Source organism: Pan paniscus, chromosome 10 (assembly GCF_029289425.2).
Source record: "Pan paniscus chromosome 10, NHGRI_mPanPan1-v2.0_pri, whole genome shotgun sequence".
In the NCBI taxonomy this organism is placed as follows: domain Eukaryota; kingdom Metazoa; phylum Chordata; class Mammalia; order Primates; family Hominidae; genus Pan; species Pan paniscus.
Window position 1 is genome coordinate 78,581,552 of NC_073259.2, and position 23,546 is coordinate 78,605,097.

Genomic DNA, 23,546 nt, shown 5'->3' on the forward strand with positions numbered 1-23,546 from the left:
GAATGTGGGCGGCCTCAGAAGCTGAAAAAGGCAAGGAGTGGATTCTCCCTCTAAAGTCTCTACAAGAAACACAGCCCTGATGTCTTGATTTCAGTCCCAAAAAACCATTCTCAGATTCTAATCTTCAGGACTAGAAAATAATAAATTTGGGTGGTTTTAAGCCACTAAGATTGTGATAGTTTATTATAGCAGCAATAGGAAGCTAATAGCACCAATATTAATGAAAAATCAGAAACAGAGTGTGGTGGGCTGAGTCCTGCGTGGATAGGGCAACTGACATGGAAGTGGCAAATCAGGGTGAATGTTCCCAGCGTATCAAGAGATAGATATCATCTCCCAATGTTGCTTCATCCCTCTCACCCTGGGGTTCTTACACAATAGCACACATTGGCAATATGTGCTACAAAACATTATGCTGTGCTAATTACCTGTTCGGCCTTCAGTCTGGGCTTCCTTGCTAAAGAGGCCTCCACTGACAGTTAGGATCTGTATCTTGTATTTCTTGCCTGGTGTTAGATCTTCAAATTTGTGTTGCTTAGTGGTGGCTGGCTCTGATGTGTTGCGCAGAAGGATTCCATTTTCAGTTAGAAGCAGGATATCATATCTTTCTGCCACACCAGCAGCTTTTTGCCAACTTACTATTAAGGAATAACTGCTGTATGCATTGTCTGCAATTACTCCTTGGACAGATGCTGGAACTGCAGAGAGACAAGTGGAGCAACAAAATACAGATTTTATCACTTAGGGTAAAGTCATCAATTGAGAAAAACTCCTGAATCAACTGCAGGTAGAAGATGATGCATTTGCTTTATTTGTGTGTCATTGACACTTTCTGTGTGCCCTTATGGAGAAAAGAGGAGAAAGGATTTGTTGGCTTAACCTGTCTGTACAACTACTTTGATTCTCCATTTTTTCTCTGAATTTAAATAGGATCTCAGATAGAAAAGTTAGTGAAAATGGCCCTGATAAATATGCAGAGTGGTGCATACCTATGAATCTAGAAAGTGAAGAATGCTGAGCAAGTTCATATTCAGTGAATGTGGGTTTGATAGCTGAATTATGTCTCTTGTTTAGACTTTTATTACTAACATTAACTAAGGTCAAAACTTCAAGACTTGACTTCAGCAGTAGTGGATACTAGTATTTGTTCTATAGCTCCTGAGGTGAAAGGCAAAATAGTATTATTGTTATTATAATAATATTTTCTGTACTAGGTTCATTTCTTTTCTCATTCTACATAATCTTCCTAGATTTCGTCTATGTCCATGGTTTGAAGTGTCATCCATAAGGTGACAACTCCCAAATTTAAACTTGCAGTTCAGATGTTTCTCCTGCTTTTGCAAATTACATCTCTCCCTGAATGTACCACAGACATCCAACACTCAAGACGTCCAAATTGGACTCCTCATCTCCCTCCCCCAATATTCTCATTGTTTTTTTGTTTCTATCTCTTGGTTCAAGTCAGAAACTTCAGTTATCACTCTCACCCTTGTATATATAATCAAATACGAGTTTTATTTCTGTATCCTAAATCTTCTATCTCTTGAATCTAGCCACTCCCTCTTTGTGTACTGCTACTACCTCAGGACCACATCATACCCTTTAGCAAGTATAAATGAGACCATACATTATTGCAACTGCCTATTGACCAGTCACTTGTGTCCTTACCTCCTACTCTTTCAATCTGCAGACTCTATCTAGCATATTTTCATAGCACTCCCATGCTAATGGCCCTATAATGGCTCTCCATAATTCCAAAACACCTTCACAGGCAAACAAAGCTCTTTGTGATTTGGTCTCTCTACTTACCTGGCCACATGCCTCACATTTTTTATTCTAGTATACTTTTGTTTTTTATACTTTTAGTAGAGATGGGGTTTTGCCACGTTGCCCAGGCTGGTCTCGAACTCCTGGACTCAGGCTATCCCCTCACCTCAGCTTCCCAAAATGTGGGATTACAGGCATGAGCCACCGTGCCCGGCCTTTATTCTAGTATACTAAATAAGGTGTAGGTTCCCAAATGTGCCATCCTTTCTCTCACCTCCAGGGCTTTGTTTTCTCTGTTGGAACGAAGTCAACTTACACTTCACCTGGATGACTTCTTAGTCTTTCTTTAAATATTACTTCCTCCTGAAAGCCTTCCCTGGCTCTTCTTGTTTGCTCCTCTAACATCTCATAACCACTTTTTTCTTAGCACGTACCATGTTTTACTGTAATTGCCTTTTTACTTTTCTATCTCCTTCACTAGATTATAAGGTTCTTGAGGTCAGGGGCTTTGCCTTGCTACTGAATGCCCACTTTCTTTTTTTGGAGACAGAGTCTCACTCTGTCACCAAGCTGGAGTGCAGTGGCATGATCTCAGCTCACTGCAAGCTCCGCCTCCCGGGTTCATGCCATTCACCTGCCTCAGCCTCCCGAGGAGCTGGGACTACAGGCGTCTGCCACCACACCCAGCTAATTTTTTGTATTTTTAGTAGAGACGGGGTTTCACCATGTTAGCCAGGACGGTCTCGATCTCCTGACCTTGTGATCCACCCACCTTGGCCTCCCAAAGTGCTGGGATTACAGGCGTGAGCTACCGCGCCTGGCCCGAATGCCCACTTCTAACACAGGATTTGTCATAGGGTTAAAGATATGCAGATATAGATATAAATATAGATATGAAATAGAGGCATAGTAGGGCATGGTGTAGAAGCCCCAGACCCCACAACTAAATAAGTGGTCATGAGAATGGGAGACATCTAAGAAGTATTGTGTCACAGTGGAGAGGGCACGAGGTTTGGGGCCAGACAGACCTAGACTTGAATTATAGCTTTAGGTCTTGTTATATACGTATCCTTGATACTGTTTTACAAGCTTTCTGAACTGTACTTTCCTCATCTGTAAGAGAACTATAGTATGGCTAGAGATCTTTCAAAAATAATACATGAATAGTGATATTGATATAAACAGATATATTATTCATACATTTGATACTTGTTTTTTTAGCTCTACCAGGTAAAGTAGATGGCACAGATGTGTACTCTTTCTTAAAAGGTAGAACTTTTGAAAAATGCATAATTATGGAAGTCTCCTTATTAAAATTTATTTATTTATTTATTTACTTATTTATTGGGACAGGGTCTCACTCCGGTTGCCCAGGCTGGAGTGCAGTGGCACGATCACGACTCACTGCAGCCTTGACCTCCTGGGCTCAGGTGATTCTTCCACCTCAGCCTCCCAAGCAGCTGGGACTACAGGTGTGCACCACCACACCTGGCTAATTTTTTGTATTTTTAGTAGAAATGGGGTTTAGCTATGTTGCCCAGGCTAGTCTCGAACTCCTGAACTCAAGCAATCTACCTGCCTTGGCCTTCCAGGGTGCTGGGATTACAGGCGTGAGCTACTGTGCCCAGCCTGCTTGTTAAAATTTAAAATTTTATTATCCTTTAGCAAGTATAAAAATGTGTTCAAATGATTTGGTTTCTGATTCCCTTTCATTTGTTTTGCAGATCTCTATTAAGAGAAAAATACAAAGAATAAATGAGTAAGGCTCTTGAAACCATTGAATTGTACAAACTTTGGTGGTTTTAAATCTGGATTTGTGAATAGCTGAGCCCATTCACTGTCCCATTTTGGAGAAACATGAGGCATTCTACAATCTAGCCCTTCTCCAGGTGGATGCTTACCTGTCCGCCCAACCACATTTATCTGATTCTTCAGGGACCCGCTGACTGAGGCAATCATGATCTGGTACTGCTCCCCGGCCTCCAGTCTGTGGAATGTGTGCTCAAAGACGTGCTTGGGAATAGTCTGAGAGTCAACCTTTTGACTGTGCCTGAATGCCGACACCGTGTAGGAATCAACGTCTCCCCCACCAGGAGTCCAGTTCACCGTCAGGCTATCTGTTGCTCCATTGGGAGAAATGTGAATATTTTTGACAGCACTAGGAACTAAAACAGAAAATAAATTTAAAAGTCATCACTTAGAGAATGAACTGTTGAAATTTTCAAACAAAGTTTTGAATGCTTCTGATGTTTTGGCACCCACTGAGAGAACTCACATGAAAAAGAAAGTAACAATTTGCCACTTTTCTGTGATTTTTCTGTGTGAACTAAAGTTGATGGGGGAAAGCTTAGGGGGAAGTCAAAGCCGGTGAGTGGAAACGAGGAATGCTAATTATATAGCGAGGGGCTAGTTAGGGTGTCTTGGTCCAAGTTTTGGTTTTCTCACTCACTAGCTGTGGGACTACAGGCAAATTACTTGACCTCTGTAAGTTTTAGTTTCTTCATTAGGAAAAATGGCAGTGATGATAATACTAACCAGCCCATAGAGTTGTGAAGATTGATTCTTTTTTAATTTAATTTAATTTAATTTTTGAGGTAGGGTCTCTCTCTGTTGTCCAGGCTGGAGTGCAATGGCATGATTATGGCTCACTGCATCCTATACCTCCTGGGCTCAAGTGATTCTCCCACCTCAGCCTCCCCAGTAGCTGGGACTACAGGCACGTAACACCATGCCCGGCTAATTTTTTTGTATGTTTTGTAGAGACAGGGTTTTGTCATGTTGCCCAGGCTGTGCTTGAACTCCTGGGCTCAAGCTATCCTCCTGCCTTGGCTTCCAAAGCATTGTGAAGACTGAACAAGATGTAGACATAAAATGCTTTGCTGTGGGTCTGGTTCATGGTGAACTGTCAGTACATGTTAACTACTATGGCAACACTCCTAAAAGAGTTCTAAAGAAGTGATACCCAAGTAACACTTAATTCTTAATCTGTGTGCCTCAGAAGCACCAGCTGATCACATCAGTTCATTGCTATTTCTCTGAAAGCACCCTCCAACCCCGCCACTCTCTGCTGACATCATACTTTATTTTCATTCATCCAGGTTGGACAACATCATTGTCACTATCAACATGACTTTGTCCCTTCTTGCTGTCTCCCTTTTACCCCTCCAAATGCTCAATCGAAATACCTGAACTACCCAAAAGTTAAATGCACCACTGCATCTATTCAGGTTCAAGAACAGTATTTCACATTACCTGTGAAGCCCTCAATGAAGGCTGACTGCTGTACATCCCCGCTAATCGTCAAGACAAGAATTTTGTATTGGCGGCCTGGTGTTAGGGAAGTAAATCGATACTCGGTTGCGGTATTTACAAGGTGAAAAGGAGGAAATACTTTCATGTCATTGAAGAGCAGCTGGATCTCATATTGGTCGACATCCCCATTAGCTCCTGACCAAGTCACATGCAAGTCCTCAGTGCTCCTGTTGCGCAATGTTAGATCCTTAACAGGCTCTGGAACTAGGGAGAAAAATGAGAAGACATTTCAGGAAAGGAACTGATCAGAGTTTACCTACATAATAATTTATGAATCACATTCAAGGAACTGGCAACATCTCCCTTCCCCAAATAAACCACTAGCACTACTTCATGCATAATTAAACAAGAAAAATTGGAAGCAACTATTAACATTGTGGTTTTTTCCTGACATAAATGTTACATGATCAGCATTGGTAGAACATAATTATAAAATGAGTTATGATCTCAATCATAAGATAAAACAAGAAGTCTAGAATCTAAATGCCATGATGCAGGAAGATAGGGAAGAAAAATGGGACATTTAGCCTTCTTGCTCCCTATGTTTGCTTTTATCTACCAATAAATATTCTGTAATTATGGGCCATGGCTTGGCTGAATGATGTTAGCGCCAAGTGAGACTTACTGGGCATGTAATGTACTAATGAATAAGCAGAAAAAATTCAAGGTTCAGATAAATTACTAGAGACTTTCAAGTCCAACCAACTGTCAGATTTCGCAATCGTTCCACTTACTTGTTCTCCCATTCCCTTGTTCATTGGCTTCATATTGTCCACTTTTTGTAGTAACAGTGACACTGTACAACCGTCCAGGGACTAGCTGAACAAATACACATTCGTTTTCTGACTTGGGAATGCTTTTAGTTTGAATGAAGTTGTTTTTGTTTTTAATGGTGACTTCATAGTGATCAAAGTCTCCAGTGGCATGCACCCAGGATACCCTTAAATAGTCACTCCTGGCTGAGTTGCTAACACTGACTCCCTGGACTTTGTCAGGCACTGAAAAGGAAACAGAGAGTAACTAAATATTTATTAATTCTGAGTGAGTAATTGATCACAGATGACAAGCTGGGACAATAAAAAGAGAGAGTAGATTATTATTGTGTGCATTTAAAAGAAAAATCTTAGACCTTAGGTTACAAATTTCTGGAGGGGAAAGATTGTTACACTATGTGGAGTGATTAAACGGATCTTTTAACAGAAGCTGATGAACTCATTCTAAGCCTGCTGTTTGCCTGCACAAAGTGTCATGTATAAGATGGAACATTAAACATGATGGCTGATGATTAATATGAGTGATGGTAAACGATATAGATAATTCCAACATACCTTGCTGACTCAAAAGTTACTAAGAAGAATATAAGCAATCCCCCAACCCGCCCCCCTCAAAAAAATGAGGCTATGCATGGTGGCTCACACCTGTAATCCTAACACTTTGGGAGGCTGAGGAGGGCAGATCACTTGAGGTCAGAAGTTTGAGAACAGCCTGGCCAACATGGTGAAACCCCATCTCTACTAAAAAATACAAAAATTAGCTGGGCATGGTGGTGCACACCTGTAGTTCCAGCTACTCGGGAGGCTGAGATGGAAGAATCACTTGAACCCAGGAGGCACAGGTTGCAGTGAACCAAGATCACGTCATGCCCCTGCACTCCAGCCTGGGTGATGGAGCAAGACTCCATCTCATAAAAAAAAAGAAAAAAAGAAAAGAAAAGGAAAAAGAAAAATGGAAGAAGAAACACATATGGTTATTCGCATAATAAATTAAGAGATTTTCCACATCATTGGTGATCAAGGAAATGCAAGTCAAAACCACAGTGAAATACTGTTTTACATCCATTTGACTGGCAAAATTAAAAAACTATATAAAAACCACGTGTAGAAGAATATATACAGGAGACTGGATAATGAATACATACATATACACACACACACACACACACACTGAAATATTATATAATAGTTATAATTAATTCCTTAACTCAAAACACAAAAATATGGATTTCTCGTCCTTAACATCAAAATACAAAATATGGATGAATCTTACCTGTATAATAAGTAAAACATCTAAGTCCCTAAGATATTAAATACTACATTAAAAATACCTTTTTAAATAATGTTAAAAACAAAAAATTTTAAAACCCATAATTTTAGGCCTGTATATAAATGCAATAAAACTATGCAAGATGGAAAGCAAGGGAGAGGTGAACATAGGAGTCAAGATGTTGGCTACCTTTGAGTGAATTCATGAGGTGGTGACCACATACTTCGATGTAGGTTATTGTCAAGGTCCTAGCTTTTATTTTAGGTACTGGTTGGTTTCTTGTGTACATGTTAAATTATCAAAAACTACTAACTAGATGCCTAAAAAGTAAAGGTGGCAGTTGATGCATGGTTTCTTTTTTCTTTTCTTTTTTTTTTCTTTTTTTGAGACAGAATCTCACTCTGTTGCCCGGGCTGGAGGGCAGTGGTGCGATCTTGGCTCACTGGAACCTCTGCCTTCTCGTTCAAGTGATTCTCCTGCCTCAGCCTCCCAAGTAGCTGGGATTACAGGTGCCTGCCACTACACCTAGCTAATTTTTTGTATTTTTAGTAGAGATGGGATTTCACCATGTTGGCCAGGCTGGTCTCAAACTCCTGACCTCATGATTCTCCCGCCTCGGCCTCCCAAAGTGCTGGGGATGCATGGTTTCTTGAACCAAGAATTATGATTAATACAATTTTGTGCATGTGAGGTTCTTTCTAATATATGAACAAAACCATTCTGTATATCTGTGGTCCCCTCCCCAACCAGTAAATAAATATATGCATGTTACTTAGGAACACTGTGGAATAAGGCAATTCTGTATTTAGAGCATGATATTAAGGAGATTTCATTTTTCCATTTGGGGCTGAATTTTAATTCAACAGTAGGCCACAGATTCATTACTATTTCACGGTAACTGGACATTATACATATTAATGAGGAGGAGCATTGAAAAGAGGCATGAACTCGGATCCAGGGTACTAAACTCTTGTCCTAATACTAGCATGTCCTCTGTATTTGGTATATATTAGGGGTTTCTGATCTGACCACATGCCAAGGCTGTGTCCAATTTTTCACCTCTACTTTTTCTCAAATCATGAAATGATCCAGAAATTTCAGTATTTTGGCATGGAAGCTCCATTTTCTCACACCTGCAAGTTGCATTAGCATCCTTTGTTGCCTTGTGTTTACTGATTAGTGTTTGGAATATAGCTCACCACAGATATGGAGCAAGGACAGATATGCTTTCTCCAAGATATTTACCTAAAACCAATTACAGTGTTGTTAGAATACAGTCATCACAGAGTTAAGGAGAGGAAATTATGAAGTGGCATTTTATGCATGGGCTAAGAAAGGTCAATGATCCAGGCAATTTGCTAAAGGCAAAGCAACTATTACAGGAAGAAAAACCTGGCTGAATATCACGTTAAGTCAATAAGGAGCTCTCCAGGTGGAACGGGGTAATTTGTGGAGACCTGCCTTGCTACACAGTGAGATGATGTGATACAGAATTAGAAATATTGGTATTTTCACCCAAAATGTAGAACAAGAGCATCAGAAATGGAAAAGGGCATTAAGATAATCAGCCAAAATCATCAAGAGAACAACTCAGACATGACCCTCCAGTTAAACTGATTTGTCAGGGGCAATGATTTGCCTCCATTAGTCGTGTACCAAGTCCAAGTTCATGCCGGTCAAGGAGTCAAGAGGATGCACTGAATAAAGAATCACTTTCTTGCATTTTAAAACAATCTCAGCAAAAGACTTGGCAATATTAAAGTCATACGGATAGGAAATCATCATGAATTGACATTGGTAGGAAGCAAGGGGTTGGTAGTTAGGTAACACATCCTTTAATTTCTGGTGATTTTTAGGCTCCAAGTTGATCAATATGAGACCCTGACATAAGACTGCTTTGTAAATAGAAATCTGCTTTTCAGGTCTAAGTCATTATTGTGATTGTCAGTGTAATTGGGCTTCAAATTATTCAAGGGTAGGGATAATCTCTTTATATCCCTGACTAGTGCTCTCGGATACAGCATGATGGAATGGACAGCACTGGAGCTAGACTGAACTCCACTACCAGTCAGCCCTGCAACCCTGGAGAAGCCACACTCCTTCTCTGGGACTTCCTTTATATCCAAATGAGGAAACAGGATTAGATCATTCTAAGGACCCCTTCAATGCCAGCATCCTGTAACAATATAAATCAGAGGTTCTTAGCTTTTTGGAGGTCACAGAAACCATAAGAATCTGATAAAAGCCATGGACTGTTTCTTCTCAAAGAAATGCATATACCTTTCTTATCCTCAGCAACCTCATAAACAATTTCAGGGGTTACTACATTCCTAAAGTCTCCCATGAACCATGGACTCTCAGGTGGGACCCCTGATCTAAGTGATTTCTGATTATTCCTTTGCCAAGTATTTACTGAGTGCCTACTAAGCCCCAGGTCCTGTGCTAGGTAACAGGATAAGGACAATTGTCTCAGAACCTCATGGAAAAACTGACATTTTAAAATACAGAAATCAACCCATAGCTTAGTAGGAAACATTTGACAATGTATTGATGCCAACCTTAAGCAGAAATCTCAGGTATAAACCCCAGAAAGCATAAATATATTGGGAAAATGGTAGCTATTTAAATTTAATTCTTTCCAGCACATTGGACTGAACATTCGTTTCCTTTGCTAAGATTTTTGCTCCCTAGTCCCAGAACCATAAAGGTTCACATTTTCACCTTGTGTGAAAAAGGATGAATAGTGGTTTTGACCAACAGACATTTCAGGATGGATTTTAGGATGGAGAGCTTTGTAGGCACTGGAGTCATTCAGAACTGGGTTTAAAACCAGGATCTGAAACACACTGGCTGTTAACAAGGTAAACAGTTGGGCAAGTTACTTGACCTCCCTGAACCTTGGTTTCCTGATCTGCAAAATGGGAATAATAACAATGACTACCGCAATAAGGAGTTCATAAGGGTTAGTTATAGTTAAGATATATAAAGCCAGGCCCTAGCAACCAAAAAGTACTCCATAAACGGGAACACTTTTTTCACTATTTGAATATAATATAAATTCTAGTCACACAGGGTCTGCTCACATAAGGAGTTTCTTGGGTTAAAATACGAAGACTTCATAACAGTTTTGTGATCTCAAGGGCCTTCCATCCCATCATTACAGAATTGCTACAGCTCTGTGGTGCCCTGAGCCACATGTGAATTGGTTCTTACGGAGCCCTGAACCTTCATACAGCCTTACCTGTCCGCTCTTGGCTGAAGGAGTGATTTTCATACTTGCCACTCCTTGTAGTTATGGTCACGGTGTAGAGGCGGCCTGGGGTGAGGGAGCTGAAGGAACATTCTCTGACAGACTTGGCAATGACAAGGGACTGAACCACCTTGCCGTCATGAGACAATGTTACCTCATAGTTATCCACATCTCCGGGCGCCAGCAGCCAGGAAACGCTGAGGTAGTCATTACGACCGGAATTCTTCACCGTTACTCCACTCACACTGGAAGGGACTGTGATTTTGAAAGCGGGGGGGGGGGGGGGGGGATTCAAAAAGAAAGACACAGTCAAAAGTTTGAGTCGTCTATTGCAGTCAGCACAAACCGTGGACTCACTCAGGAGATCTAATCTGATTATATAAGAGGTCAAGGAAGCGTGAGGATTTCACTCAGCTTCCAGAAGCTGAGTGTTCTTACATCAGAAGACTAATCAAAATTAAAATGTCCGGAGGCCTTTGGGATGCCTCGTAAATACAAGGATGCCACTACTGCATTTTTATGGGGTTGCTGTTTGTAAAGCATTTCAAGTGGAGACATCCTTATATAATGTTTTAGAAGGTTCCCTGTAAGAAAGGGAACAAATATTTCAACAATCTAAATGAATCAACTTGAACCAAACTTACCAATAAAGCAAAAATGTTTGAGTGGAAAGGGGAAGAATACAATAGCTTTTCTAAAGACCTTAAACTGGGATAGCTTCAATTTTTTTGTGATGAAGTTATTTATTCCTGGGAAGTAATAGCTAACACAACCAGAGGGACCGTTTTCCCTTTGCAAGGCATTTCCTGCCCTCTAGTGGTAAGAAATAAGCCTAAAAACCTATCTTGGAAGTAAGAAGTCTGGAAGCTGGACCAACCAAGGGCAGAGAGAACTGTTATGGCGATAATGGGTTTTCTGATGTCAACTATAATCATTTGCTTATATGAATTGGGGATTAGTGTCACAAACGTTTACTGAGAACCTACTATTTGCCAGGTATACAAAAATGAAAAAGGCATGAATGTCTTCAAGAAGTTCTCTGGTTGGATGTATAGTCAGCAAATTAGTAATTGCAGTATTGAGTAAAAGTTGAACCACATATCAGAAATAGGTGCCCATTAAATAGTACTGCCATAAATGAATATAGGGTTAAAATATTACAGTATATATGAACTACACTACTGTTTTAATCATTAGTTGATTAACTTAACTAAACAGTTTCATATGATTGTCAATATCAGTACATCACTTATAATGGACAGGATTTGGCTAGATGACTTCTGAGAATCCTTCTAATGTAATATGCTCGGACTTTGTGAATTAAGCCCCAAAGCATACCTTATACTTAAAAGCACTTATCCATCACTAAAAATTATAAACTGCATTCTAGTGAACAACTCTGGTAATGTTGATCCACATATATGGACATTTCCTAGATATAAAGTTGAACTTTTTAGCCAGAAGATTTATATATTGGTACATCTCTTCCTTCCTTTTCTTTCCTTCTTTTCTTCCTTTTTGCTTTCTTTCCTTCCTTTCTTCTGCCATCCAACCATCTATACATCCTTTAGTTGCTCTCAAAAGCAACTCATTATGCTTGTTTTTAAAAACTGCTGGAAATATTTGCAACTACTAACATTTTATTAGAAAAGACACAATTATCAAAAGTTTTCACAGAAATATGATTCACATGTTTAAGAAAAAATAGATATAAAATTTGTTTTTCCTTTAGGATGAGCATTTTCCCAGATTAGAATTAGATTTGTTAAGTATATCTAATATCTTTAATTTTAAATATTCTGCCATCTTATCTGGGCTGGGAGGGTTTATTTATATGTTTCAACTCAGTGGAAACAGGTGAAATATAAGAATACCTTTCAAAATTATTTCAATATTGACTAATGTTTCAGCAATTTGAGGAGATGATAAGGATTATCAAGGCCTTACCCACTGAATTCTTTACAATTGACTGTGTACAAAATTTACTAAAAGAGGCACCTTTCAAAATCCCTATTATTGTGCTTTACAGGAGTCTCCCATTTTCCTCCTTTATCATGATAATGTGCACTCTTCATATGTTTGAGTAAAATAACTCGTACTCAATTTATTCATATTTGATTCTCTCCTCAAAACTTTATGACCATTCTTCAAATAATTTCTTGTCCCTTTTTCCCTTTTTTGAATGCTTCTATTATATAATATGGGTCAAATACTTGTACCTTTATTCTAATTAAAATATAAATAAAAATATAAATTAAAAAATAAAAATAATTTTAAGTCCCACTTACTTAAAGTGCACAGTTATTTCAAGAGATAGCACAGACTAGACTATTTTAGTAGCTCACAATAAGTTGGACAATCCTTGTGGTATATAAAATGAGAATCAACCTGTGTGGCAGAATATGGTTCCCCGACCATTTCCTTTTCCTCTTGACACACAGCTAGACTGCATTTCTCAGGCTCCCAGGCAGTCAGATGTAGCCATGTAACTGAGTTCTGGCCAGTGGAATGTGGGTGGAAGTGAAATGCCTACTCCCAAGTCTGATGAGTTGTACCCCTCCCCAACCTCCATTCTCTGGAGAAATGGGGAGAGCTCTGAGGACCTACAGCAAAGAAGAGCCACCGATAGTAGGAGACTGTATCCCAACCAATAGAGGCATCCAATCATGAACACCCACATTATACAGTGTCTAAGCATGAATTAAATCAGTCTAATGTGACTGATACAACTGCAAATCACTGGGAAATGAATGCAAGGTCGTTCTCCACTCCTCTCCTCAGCTTTATTATTTCTCCTTCCCTATTCTGACACCCAGGGTAGGAGTGAATTATTGTGCGTGGATTAAAACACAGAAGCTTAGGGAAATAAGTTAATGGCAGAGCTAGGACCAAAACCTAGGCCTCCTGATTTCCATGCTAAGCTTTTCAGCTCCCTACCCCCAAGTATGCTACACCAATGGATGGTGCCAAGAACCATTAAAAGAAAGGAAAGAAAATATCAGGGAGAAAGATGCAGGTGACAGGCCGGGTGCAGTGGCTCACACCTGTGATCCCAGCACTTTGGGAGGCCGAGGCGGGCAGATCACGAGGTCAGGAGATCGAGACCATCCTGGCCAACAAGCTGAAACCCTGTTTCTACTAAAAGTACAAAAATTAGCTGGGCGTGGTGGTGCGTGCCTGTAATCCCAGCTACTCGGGAGACTGAGACAGGAGAATCGCTTGAACCAGGGAGTCGGAGGTTGCAGTGAGCCAAGATCGTGCCACTGCACTCCAGCCTGGCGACAAAATGAGACTCCATCTCAAAAAAAAAAAAAAAAAAAAAAAGAAATATGCAAGTGACAATGTCAGCTGTCATAGAATGAGGGAAATGGGCATACACCAGTGAATTTCTACCAAGACTATGAAACATCTTCTCAGTGACTTCGTTGTTCTTCTGGGAGAGTTAATGAAGTTAATGTCCTCTGGGTTCATTAAGTAGATGAGATTCATGATTTTGGAAAGAGATGCATCTATGATGCCTGCAGCTGATAAACAGAATTTGAGTGTTGAGGATGCAGAAGGAGAAGCCTGAAATCCAACTTAAAATAATTATATAAAATTAAGTAGACAAGGTCCCACTAATAATTATCAAAGCTTCTATTGGGTTTATGTAATTTTTTTCTAAGAAATGAACATACATTTTATATATCATATATATTAATTTTTTATGTTCTTTCATTGTATTACATAGAAAATTCTATGTAATTTCTTCCTCGGTGCCATGGCTCCCTGACACACATGACCATAATGACACTTATTTGTTTACTTAGCTTTCTAACAGGGAGCTCTTAAGGTCAAGAAAAATTGTTTAGATAGCATATTAAGCACTTGTTTAACGTTGCTTATGAAAATATATGAGACCTGAAAATTAGATCAACTCCACCTCTGACCATATTAACTGGAGATCATTTTCTTTTTATGTCTTGCAAACCAAGAATATATAAGAGTGAAAGATGCTTTCTTTAGGAGGTTTGTTTTGTTTTTTATCCATTATTGTTTACCTTAACTGGAACATAAACATTTCAAAGGAAATCAACTGAATAGGGGGATAAGTCTAGACATCGAGTGAGGAGTTCTTACATGTTCATTGGAGATGTTAAAATATTCAGCCACGAGTGGTGGCTTACGCCTGTAATCCCAGAACTTTGGGAGGCCGAGGCGGGTGGATCACCTGAGGTCAGGAGTTCGAGAGCAGCCTGACCAACGTGGAGAAACCCTGTTTCTACTAAAAATACAAAGTTAGCAGGGCGTGGTGGCACACGCCTGTAATCCCAGCTACTCGGGAGGCTGAGGCAGGAGAATTGCTGAACCCAGGAGGCGGAGGTTGCGGTGAGCCGAGATCACGCCATCGCACTCCAGCCTGAGCAACCAGAGCGAAATTCCGTCTCAAAAAAAAAAAAAAAAAAAAAAAAAATCAGAATTTATTCTCTCTTGCCATCACCCATCGCCCAATTTCCATTCCATATACCTTCTGGATGGCTAGCTTTTGTGAAACTTAGCTTTTATAAAGGCCAGGGATGAGTCTGATTTTAGGATATTTCTATAATATTCTGATTAGGGGTCTCATGTACTCAGATCTTAGTAAGTCACAGACACATATCTCTACTTCTTACCTGTTCTTCCCTCCACCACCACTTGTCGGGAAGAGATCCCTCCACTCACTGTTGTTACCACCACGGAGTACAGGCTGCCGGACTTGAGAGAGTGGAAGCTGTATCTGCTGGTCTCACTGGAGATGCTTTCATTTTTAATGACCACATTTTCATGGATCAGTAAGACTTGGTAAAATTCTACGTCTCCTTGTGCGTGGGTCCAGTTAGTAAACAGACTACTGGTCATTCCTTGGTTGGCCACATGCAAGTCAGTCACTTGGGCAGGCACTAAAACAGTAGACAGAAGAAAAAACAAATGACACTTAGTCACCTTAAGAAAGTGTAAGAAAAATGAGTCAAGAAATGGAGACAGACTTGAAAGTGCTAAAAATAATTTTTGTGTTGTTGCTATAGACTCTCAGTTCTATTTCCTGTGGCATATGGAGAACTACTCCTCTAGAGAGGCTCTAGTACTTTGAAAAAGCTGCTTATATAGGGAATCAAAACTATTTAAGATCCAAAGATGAGATGATGCATGCTTATTAAGTGGTTTTGATTTTAAATTTTAGATAATGAAGGCTGCTATTTTTGAAAACTGCTTAGTTAATCTGATTTTATCCGTCCTTACCCCATGAGAATTCAAAGCTATCTAATCTACCTGAGCCAATGATTGTTATGGGGTGGTATTGGGAATTCCCTTCAGTCTGTTGATTATGGTCTAGCAAACTGATTAGTTCTATACTGGCACATTCTTAAAGGGGCTGTTATTATACATGAACATGTGATAATAATATAAATTATAATATATATTAAAAAATAATGATAATAACAACAACTACTGAAGGCCTACTATGTGCCAGTTATGAGCTATATGTCTCATAAAGGTTACATTATTTGACACCCATTCAGAACTCTATAAAGTTGATTTTATTATTCCATTTATTAACAAGGAAACCAAGGATCATAAAATGTAAGTAATTTAGCCTATATCACAGTGCTAACAAATAGCCAACCTGGAACTGAAAGCTAGATTTATCTAACCCCTAAGCCTGGGTCCTTTTCCTAATTAACAACATTTATTTCTTCCAACTTATCATTTAACAAATCTTATACACAAATCTTGAAGTTGGCACTTGGTCAACATACATTCTTCTTTGTGCCTCTTTCCTGAATTACAATAATCAAAGGGACTGGAACCTTGGCACCCCTCTTTCTCAAAGTTCATTGACTTCTGGATTAAGATACAAAAGCGTTCATTAAAAAAATCCTACTGTATATGGATCAGATTCAATTCTAAAGATTCAATTATAATTCTAAATTTTATATGAAAGGCAAACAGCTACAGTGGCCAAAGCAATTTTGAAAAAGATGAATAAAGTTAGAGGACTAACACCACCTGATTTCGCTAAAAATCTTGTAATCAAGACAGGATAATACTGGCAAAGGGCAGACAGAAACATAGATTGATAGAACAGAATTGAGAGCCCAGAGATAGAAGAATATGCTATCAATGGATTTTTTAGAGATTCAAAGGCAATTTCATGGAGAAAAGATAGTCTTTTCAATACATAGAGGTAGAATTATCAGATGTCTATATGCAAAGAAAAAAACCTTCACCTATATCTCACATCATATATAAAAATTAACTCAAAATGGGTCGCAGACCTACATTTAAAACCTAAAACTATAACCTTCTAGGAGAAAACCTTTGTGACCTTGATTTAGGCAAATATTTTTAGATATGACACCACAGCATGATTTATGAAAGAAAAAAACTGATAAATTGGACATCAAAATGAAAAACCGACAGAAAACATTTTGACCAAGGACAAACAAACAATCCTATTTTAAAATCCGGCAAAATATTTGAACAAAAACTTCCCCAGAAAAGATAAATGGGTGACAAATAAGCTTGTGAAAGGATTCTCAAACCCATTAGACATTAGAAAAAGGCAAATTAAAACCACATGAGCTATCATTATCTTATTATAATGGCTATTCCATTAGAATGGCTAAATTTTAAAACAAACTGCTAATACCATGTACTACATGCTGAGAACATGGAGGAAGTGGAAATTTCATACATTGCTGGTGGGAATGTAAAATTTTACAATACTTTGGAAAGCAGTTTGGCAGTTTTCTACAAAGTTAAACATGCATTTACCATATGACCCAGCAATATGGGTGGTGGGGATGATAAAAATGACCTTAGGTCTAAAACAATGTCTTGGACTTCCCTTTCTGGCAGTATGATAGGCTAGATTCCATGAAAATCCTTCTAATAAACACAACTATACATATTGGATAAAATATGAAAATGTAAATGAATGACTTGTCAGGAATGTAAGAGATTCTCAAAGGCCAAAAAGTAAAGGATAGAGAGGTAATTGGATCATAAAGTGAACTGTTGTGTTGAGAGCACCTTTCAAATGCAAATGTAAGCTTTGATTTTATAGCACTGCAGGATATTGGAGAAAGGAGGTAAAGTGTAGATTTTTCCAGGCTGAAGAAACTCATTGCTGACCTTGCATAACATTGGAAAGGCTACATTCTAAGTATAAGTGCAATAAATAGTCTCTTTTTACTTCCCATACAACTTCAGCCTTCTTAATACTGGATGGAGAAAATGATTTCCTCTGAGAATTCATAACCTTAAGATAGTTTCAATGTGTTTGCAACCTGAATTTATAAAACCCAGGTGATCAAAGGACCTAAAGTTGACAATTTAGATTAAAGTAGGTCTGGTTTGATAGCAGTCTTGTGCACCTGAAAGAATCAAATGAAAATTCTTTCTGAAACTCACCTTCAAACATGGCCTTAAATAATTTCCACAGAATAAAATTCTAGGGAAAACAGGCTTACAGTAAAAAGAAATCACATACATTTAAAGAAATAAAGCAACATAAACAAAAGGCAGGAAAATCAAAAGACAACAGAACTTAACTTCTGAAGATTTCAGCTACTATAATTATCAGACATAGGATGGAAAATAAACATTGTTAATTTGCATATAACAATACAGGAGGGGAATGAAAATATAACTAAAGAGCAACAGAGCACAACATAAATTTGAAAGAGAGCCAAAGAGAATGCTTAAAAGTGAACATAACAATTAAAATTTAAAACAGTGGGTAGATTTTAAAATAGATTAGACAAAGCTGAAGAAAGAATTAATGAAATGAATCAAAGATATGAGAAAGTTACCTATACTGTAGTTCAGAGAGAAAACACATGGAAAATATGAAATATATTGATGTGTTCATATATGTGTGTTCTAGAATACCAGAAGATGACAGAGGGGGGAATGGAGAAGGGGCAAGAGGCAATATCAGAGAGTTAATAGCTGAGAATTTCCAGGATTGTAGAAAGACACTAGTTGGAAAGTACAGAAATGCCAATCAATCTTAAGCAAGAGAAACAAAAAGACATATATCTACACCTTGATCATTATCGTGAAACAACTGAACCCCAAAGGCAAAAAAGCAGTCATAGCAAACAGACTCATAGAGAAATAAAAATCAGACTGACAGCTGACTCAGCGCAACAATAAATCCCAGAAAGACTAAAATAATATCTTCTATGTGCTGAGAGAAAGTAACTTTAAACACAGAGTTGGAACTTAAGGAAAATATCTTTCAAGACCGAGAGCTATATAAAAATGAGAGCTATATAAAAATATGCCCAGCAAAAACAAAATTTGAGAGAGTTTGTCCCTAGAAACTCTCAATGAAGAAATTTGAATAACGTTCTCCAGGATAAAGGAAAATAATCCCAGATAAAACATCTCAGATGCAGGAGGAAAAAATGAGAAAAAAGGTAGTAAATTGGTAGGTAAATCTAAACAGATGTTGACTATATAAAGCAATAATTATATTTTTGTGGGATCAAAAGAGGAGAGAAAAATAAGATACAGGACAATAGTATATGCATTGAAAAAAGAAATTTCTTTTTTTTTTTTTTTGAGGCAGGTTCTCGCCCTATCACCCAGGCTAGTGTGCAGTGGCAGGATCTCAACTCATGCAACCTCCACCTCCTGGGTTTAAGTGATTCTTATGCCTCAGCCTCCCGAGTATCTGGGATTACAGGTATGTGCCACCACTCCCAGCTAATTTTTGTGTTTTTAGTAGAGACAGTGTCTTGCCATGTTGACCAGGCTGGTCTTGAATTCCTGGCCTCAAGATCCACCCATCTCGGCCTCCCAAAGTGCTGGGATTACAGATGTGAGCCACGGCGTCCAACTAAAAAGGGAAATCTTGATGACTTTGCTTCCAATTACACTGAAAAAATGAAAGCAGTTAGAAGATAACTGCTCACCCTACAACGATCCACCTATTGGCATCTGCACCCACATATTCTCTCTTTCCTAGCTGATACGGTTTGGCTCTGTGTCCCCACCCAAATCTCATCTTGAATTGTAATCCCCATGTGTCCAAGGAGGGAGGTGACTGGATCATGGGAGCGGTTTCCCCCATGCTGTTCTTGTGTTAGTGAGTGATTTCTCACAAGATCTGATGGTTTTATAAGGGGCTCTTTCCCCTTTCATCTCCATCACTTCCCCTCCTGCCACCTTGTGAAGAAGGTGCCTGCTTCCCCTTCACCTTCCACCATGATTTTTAAAAATTAATTAATTAATTAATTTTATTACACTTTAAGTTCTAGGGTACATGTGCACAACATGCAGTTTTGTTACATAGGTATACATGTGCCATGTTGGTGTGCTGTGCCCATTAACCCATCATTTACATTAGATATGTCTCCTAATGCTATCCCTCCCCCCACCCCCGACCCCACAACAGGCCCCGGTGTGTGATGTTCCCCACTCTGTGTCCAAGTGTTCTCATTGTTCAATTCCCACTTATGAGTGAGAACATGTGGTGTTTGGTTTTCTGTCTTTGGGATAGTTTGCTCAGAATGATGGTTTCCAGCTTCATTCACGTCCCTACCAAGGACACGAACTCATCCTTTTTTATGGCTGCATAGTATTCTGTGGTGTAACATGTGCCACATTTTCCTAATCCAGTCTATCATTGATGGACATTTGGGTTGGTTCCAAGTCTTTGCTATTGTGAATAGTGCCGCAATAAACATACATGTGCATGTGTCTTTATAGCAGCATGATTTATAATCTTTTGGGTATATACCTAGTAATGGGATGGCTGGGTCAAATGGTATTTCTAGTTCTAGATCCTTGAGGATTTGCCAGACTGTCTTCCACAATGGTTGAACTAGTTTACAGTCCCACCAACAGTGTAAAAGTGTTCGTATCTCTCCACATCCTCTCCAGCACCTGTTGTTTCTTGACTTTTTAATGATCGCCATTCTAACTGAACTTCCACCATGATTATAAGTTTCCTGAGGCCTCCCTAGTCATGTGGAACTGTGAGTCAATTAAACCTCTTTCCTTTATAAATTACCCAGTCTTGGGTAGGATCTTTATAGTAGTGTGAAAACAGACTAATATACCAGCTGACATTGAGATTAGATTCCCCATGCTCCTTTCTAAAGCCAATTCCTTCACTTGTGCTCTAGATCCCAATACCTCTTGCCTACTCTGGAATAACTGCAGCAATTCTTCCCTCTCACTTTACATCATCATGATTTCCCTTCTACATCTTCTAGATCATTCCCTCCAGCATAAAACATGCTGTTATTTCTTCTGCCTTTAAAAAATCATCCTTCTTTCAACCATAGTTCCTCTTCTAGATGCTGCCCTATTTCTCTGCTCTCCTTTACAGCAAAACTCCTTGAAACGGTTGTTCTTTACTCTTTTTCAAGTTTAGCAAACTAAATCCAAGCAAAGTAAAAAGAAGGAACTAATAAAGATAAGAACTGCAATTGGTAAAATAGAAAACAAACACAATAGAAAGGATCCATAAAGCAATGCCCAGTACATAATAGGCAGTTAATGAATACTTGTAAATTGCATGTTAAATAGTAATTCAGCAGACAGAACACTTTAAAATGTAAAATTTATAAAGGTTACTACCTGTTCTTCCTTTTACTGAAGAGGAATTTTTTAAGTCTCCACTAATACTGGTGACTGTAGCCATGTATTTTCGTCCAGGCACCAGGTCAGTAAAAGTGAATTCTTTGGCATCTTTGGAGGGTGACTTGTGGATCAGTAAGAGGTCTCTGTCAGCTAGGGAAATGATGTATTTCTCCCATTCTGCTACAGGGGTCTGCCACATGATGCTCAGTGAGGTTTCATTGGCATGTTTGACACGGAGCTGGAGGACAGCCAGGGGGACTGAGGAAAAAGCAATGGAGACGGGTCATTGATGGACTGAGGCATATTCATAGGGTATACTTTTGATAGTTCTCCTCTTCCATCCTTAAGTGTGTTTCAGTTCAACATTTATTTTATGAATGTCTCTGAGCATTAAAACAAAATCTTATCAAAAAAACTTTGTTCATGTAATGTAACCAGAAATACAGACTCAATTAGAAAACATCTTGCCAGAAGAGTCATTGATTTTTGACTGTATAATACTTTGAGTTTATCTTTTTGTATGAATTCTGTAATACAAAAATATTTACTCCAATCTTGTCATTCAAAAAATCACAAAGAAAAGTTCCTGTTTAAGTATTTAGGTGGAGTTAGGAGTATTTGTTCCCCCCTAGGTTGAGGAGACCAAGTGCAACTTTCCCTCATTTCTGAGGTGGGGGACACTGATGTGTTCATGGAAGGGTGAGTTGGCTGGCAATAATAGCATTTAATTGAGGACTTATCTCAAAATTGATTCCTTTAAAAGGTTTTATTATTAAAATTTCTAGGAGACATTAAGAATAAACTGTTGGTCGGGTGTGGTGGCTCACATCTGTAATCCCAGCACTTTGGGAGGCCGAGGCGGGTGGATCACTTGAGGTCAGGAGTTTGAGACCACCCTGGCCAATATGGCAAAACTCCATCTCTACTAAAAATACAAAAATTAGCCAGGCGTGGTGGCTCACATCTGTAGTCTCAGTGGGAGGCTGAGGCATGAGAATTGCTTAAGCAGGGGAGGTGGAGGTTGCAGTGAGCTGAGATGGTGCCACTGCACTCCAGCCTAGGCAACAGAGCAAGACTCTGTCTCAAAAAAAAAAAAAAAAGAAAAGAAAAAAAAAAAGAAAAGAATAAAGTGTTGCTGCTTTAAATTATGAAAGAATCAAGTATTAAAAATTTTCTTGTAAATTTTGCATCCATAAATTTTCTATAAATCCATTCTAATTGAGTCCCTAACTCTCCATCTTCCTTCTTCGGTATAGAGAAATAATTTGATTATTTACATCGAGGCCTACTTCAAGTTACCTGAATAAGGTAAACCGGAGACACAGTTTAAGAAAAGTTTGGGCCGGGTGCAGTGGCTCATGCCAGTAATCCCAGCACTTTGGGAGGTTGAGGCGGGTGGATCACCTGAGGTCAAGAGTTTGAGACCAGCCTGGCCAATATGGTGAAACCCCATCTCTACTAAAAATGCAAAATTAGCCAGGTGTGGTGGCACATGCCTGTGATCCTAGCTACTTGGGAGGCTGAGGCAGGAGAATCGTTTGAACCTGGGAGGCAGAGGTTGCAGCGAGCCAAGATCATGCCATTGCACTCCAGCCTGGGCAACAAGAGTGAAACTCTATCTCAAAAATAAAAAAGAAAGAAAAAGAAAAACAAAAGTTTGGCCTGGCGCCGTGGCTTGTGCCTGTGATCCTAGCACTTTGGGAGGCCAAGGTAGGCGGACTGCTTGAGGCCAGGAGTTTGAGACCAGCCTGGCCAACATGGTAAAATCCTGTCTCTACTAAAAGAACAAAAATTAGCTGAGCCTGGTGTCACACGCCTGTAATCCCAGATACTTGGGAGGCTGAGGCACAAGAATTGCTTGAACCTAGGAGGTGGGGGTTGCAGCGAGCCGAGATTGTACCACTGCACTCCAGCCTAGGCCTGGGAGACAGAGCAAGACTCTGTCTCAAAATGTAAAAATAATAAATAAATAAATAAAAGTTCTCCTGAGAATTATGCTGACATGCTGAGAGCCCCTAATGTTCTGTGATCTTCCATTTCCAAGTTATTTGAGGTGAGTGATAAAATATTGGAGATGACAGAGATGCTTGTCCTGTGAAATACTAAAAGTCGCTTAGTTTAAGCTCTGTAGGTCTTTGATCATCATCCAGTGGATATTAATATTTGGAAGATGAGGAGATTACTGCAAGACACATTGGCAAGCTAAGTGGGTGTCATGATCCTTTTCTTTGACATTGTTCTAAGAAGAACAGTGAATCCATGTAGTTATTTCCCTATTATCAGGCGAACTAAGAAAGAAGGTATTTGAATTTCACTCTAAATATGGAGTATTTCACATTACAAGGATTATCAAGGAAATGTTGAACTTGGAAGTGCAACTCTCTTATTTGACAATATGAGTACAAGTATTTGACAGTATGAGGTTACTGAAACATGAGTCTTGGTATTCTTGCTGTCACGATTATATTGCAAAGCTTTGGGCAAGTTATAACCTCTTTGAGCCTGTTTTCTCATTTCAGTATCCTTATTCTTCCCTTCCCTAAAATCCAAATAT

The 23,546-nt window shown here is 39.1% G+C and overlaps 1 protein-coding gene across 4 annotated transcripts in view; it reads right to left on the reverse strand.

Annotated features, from left to right (window-relative positions):
* The window catches only part of PTPRB (protein tyrosine phosphatase receptor type B), a 121,695-nt gene that overhangs the window by 50,132 nt on the left and 48,017 nt on the right, over window positions 1-23,546 (reverse strand). For 2 of the 4 annotated variants that reach the window (XM_003808737.6, XM_003808738.6), the window contains 7 exons: window positions 20,990-21,250; window positions 15,025-15,291; window positions 10,364-10,627; window positions 5,814-6,077; window positions 5,020-5,283; window positions 3,669-3,932; window positions 429-698 (listed from right to left, as the gene is read on the reverse strand). In XM_003808737.6, the coding sequence (XP_003808785.3) occupies window positions 429-698; window positions 3,669-3,932; window positions 5,020-5,283; window positions 5,814-6,077; window positions 10,364-10,627; window positions 15,025-15,291; window positions 20,990-21,250 (1,854 nt within the window). The remainder of the gene's footprint in view (window positions 1-428; window positions 699-3,668; window positions 3,933-5,019; window positions 5,284-5,813; window positions 6,078-10,363; window positions 10,628-15,024; window positions 15,292-20,989; window positions 21,251-23,546) is intronic. The other 2 variants (XM_063593550.1, XM_034936225.3) reach the window with 1 other exon arrangement.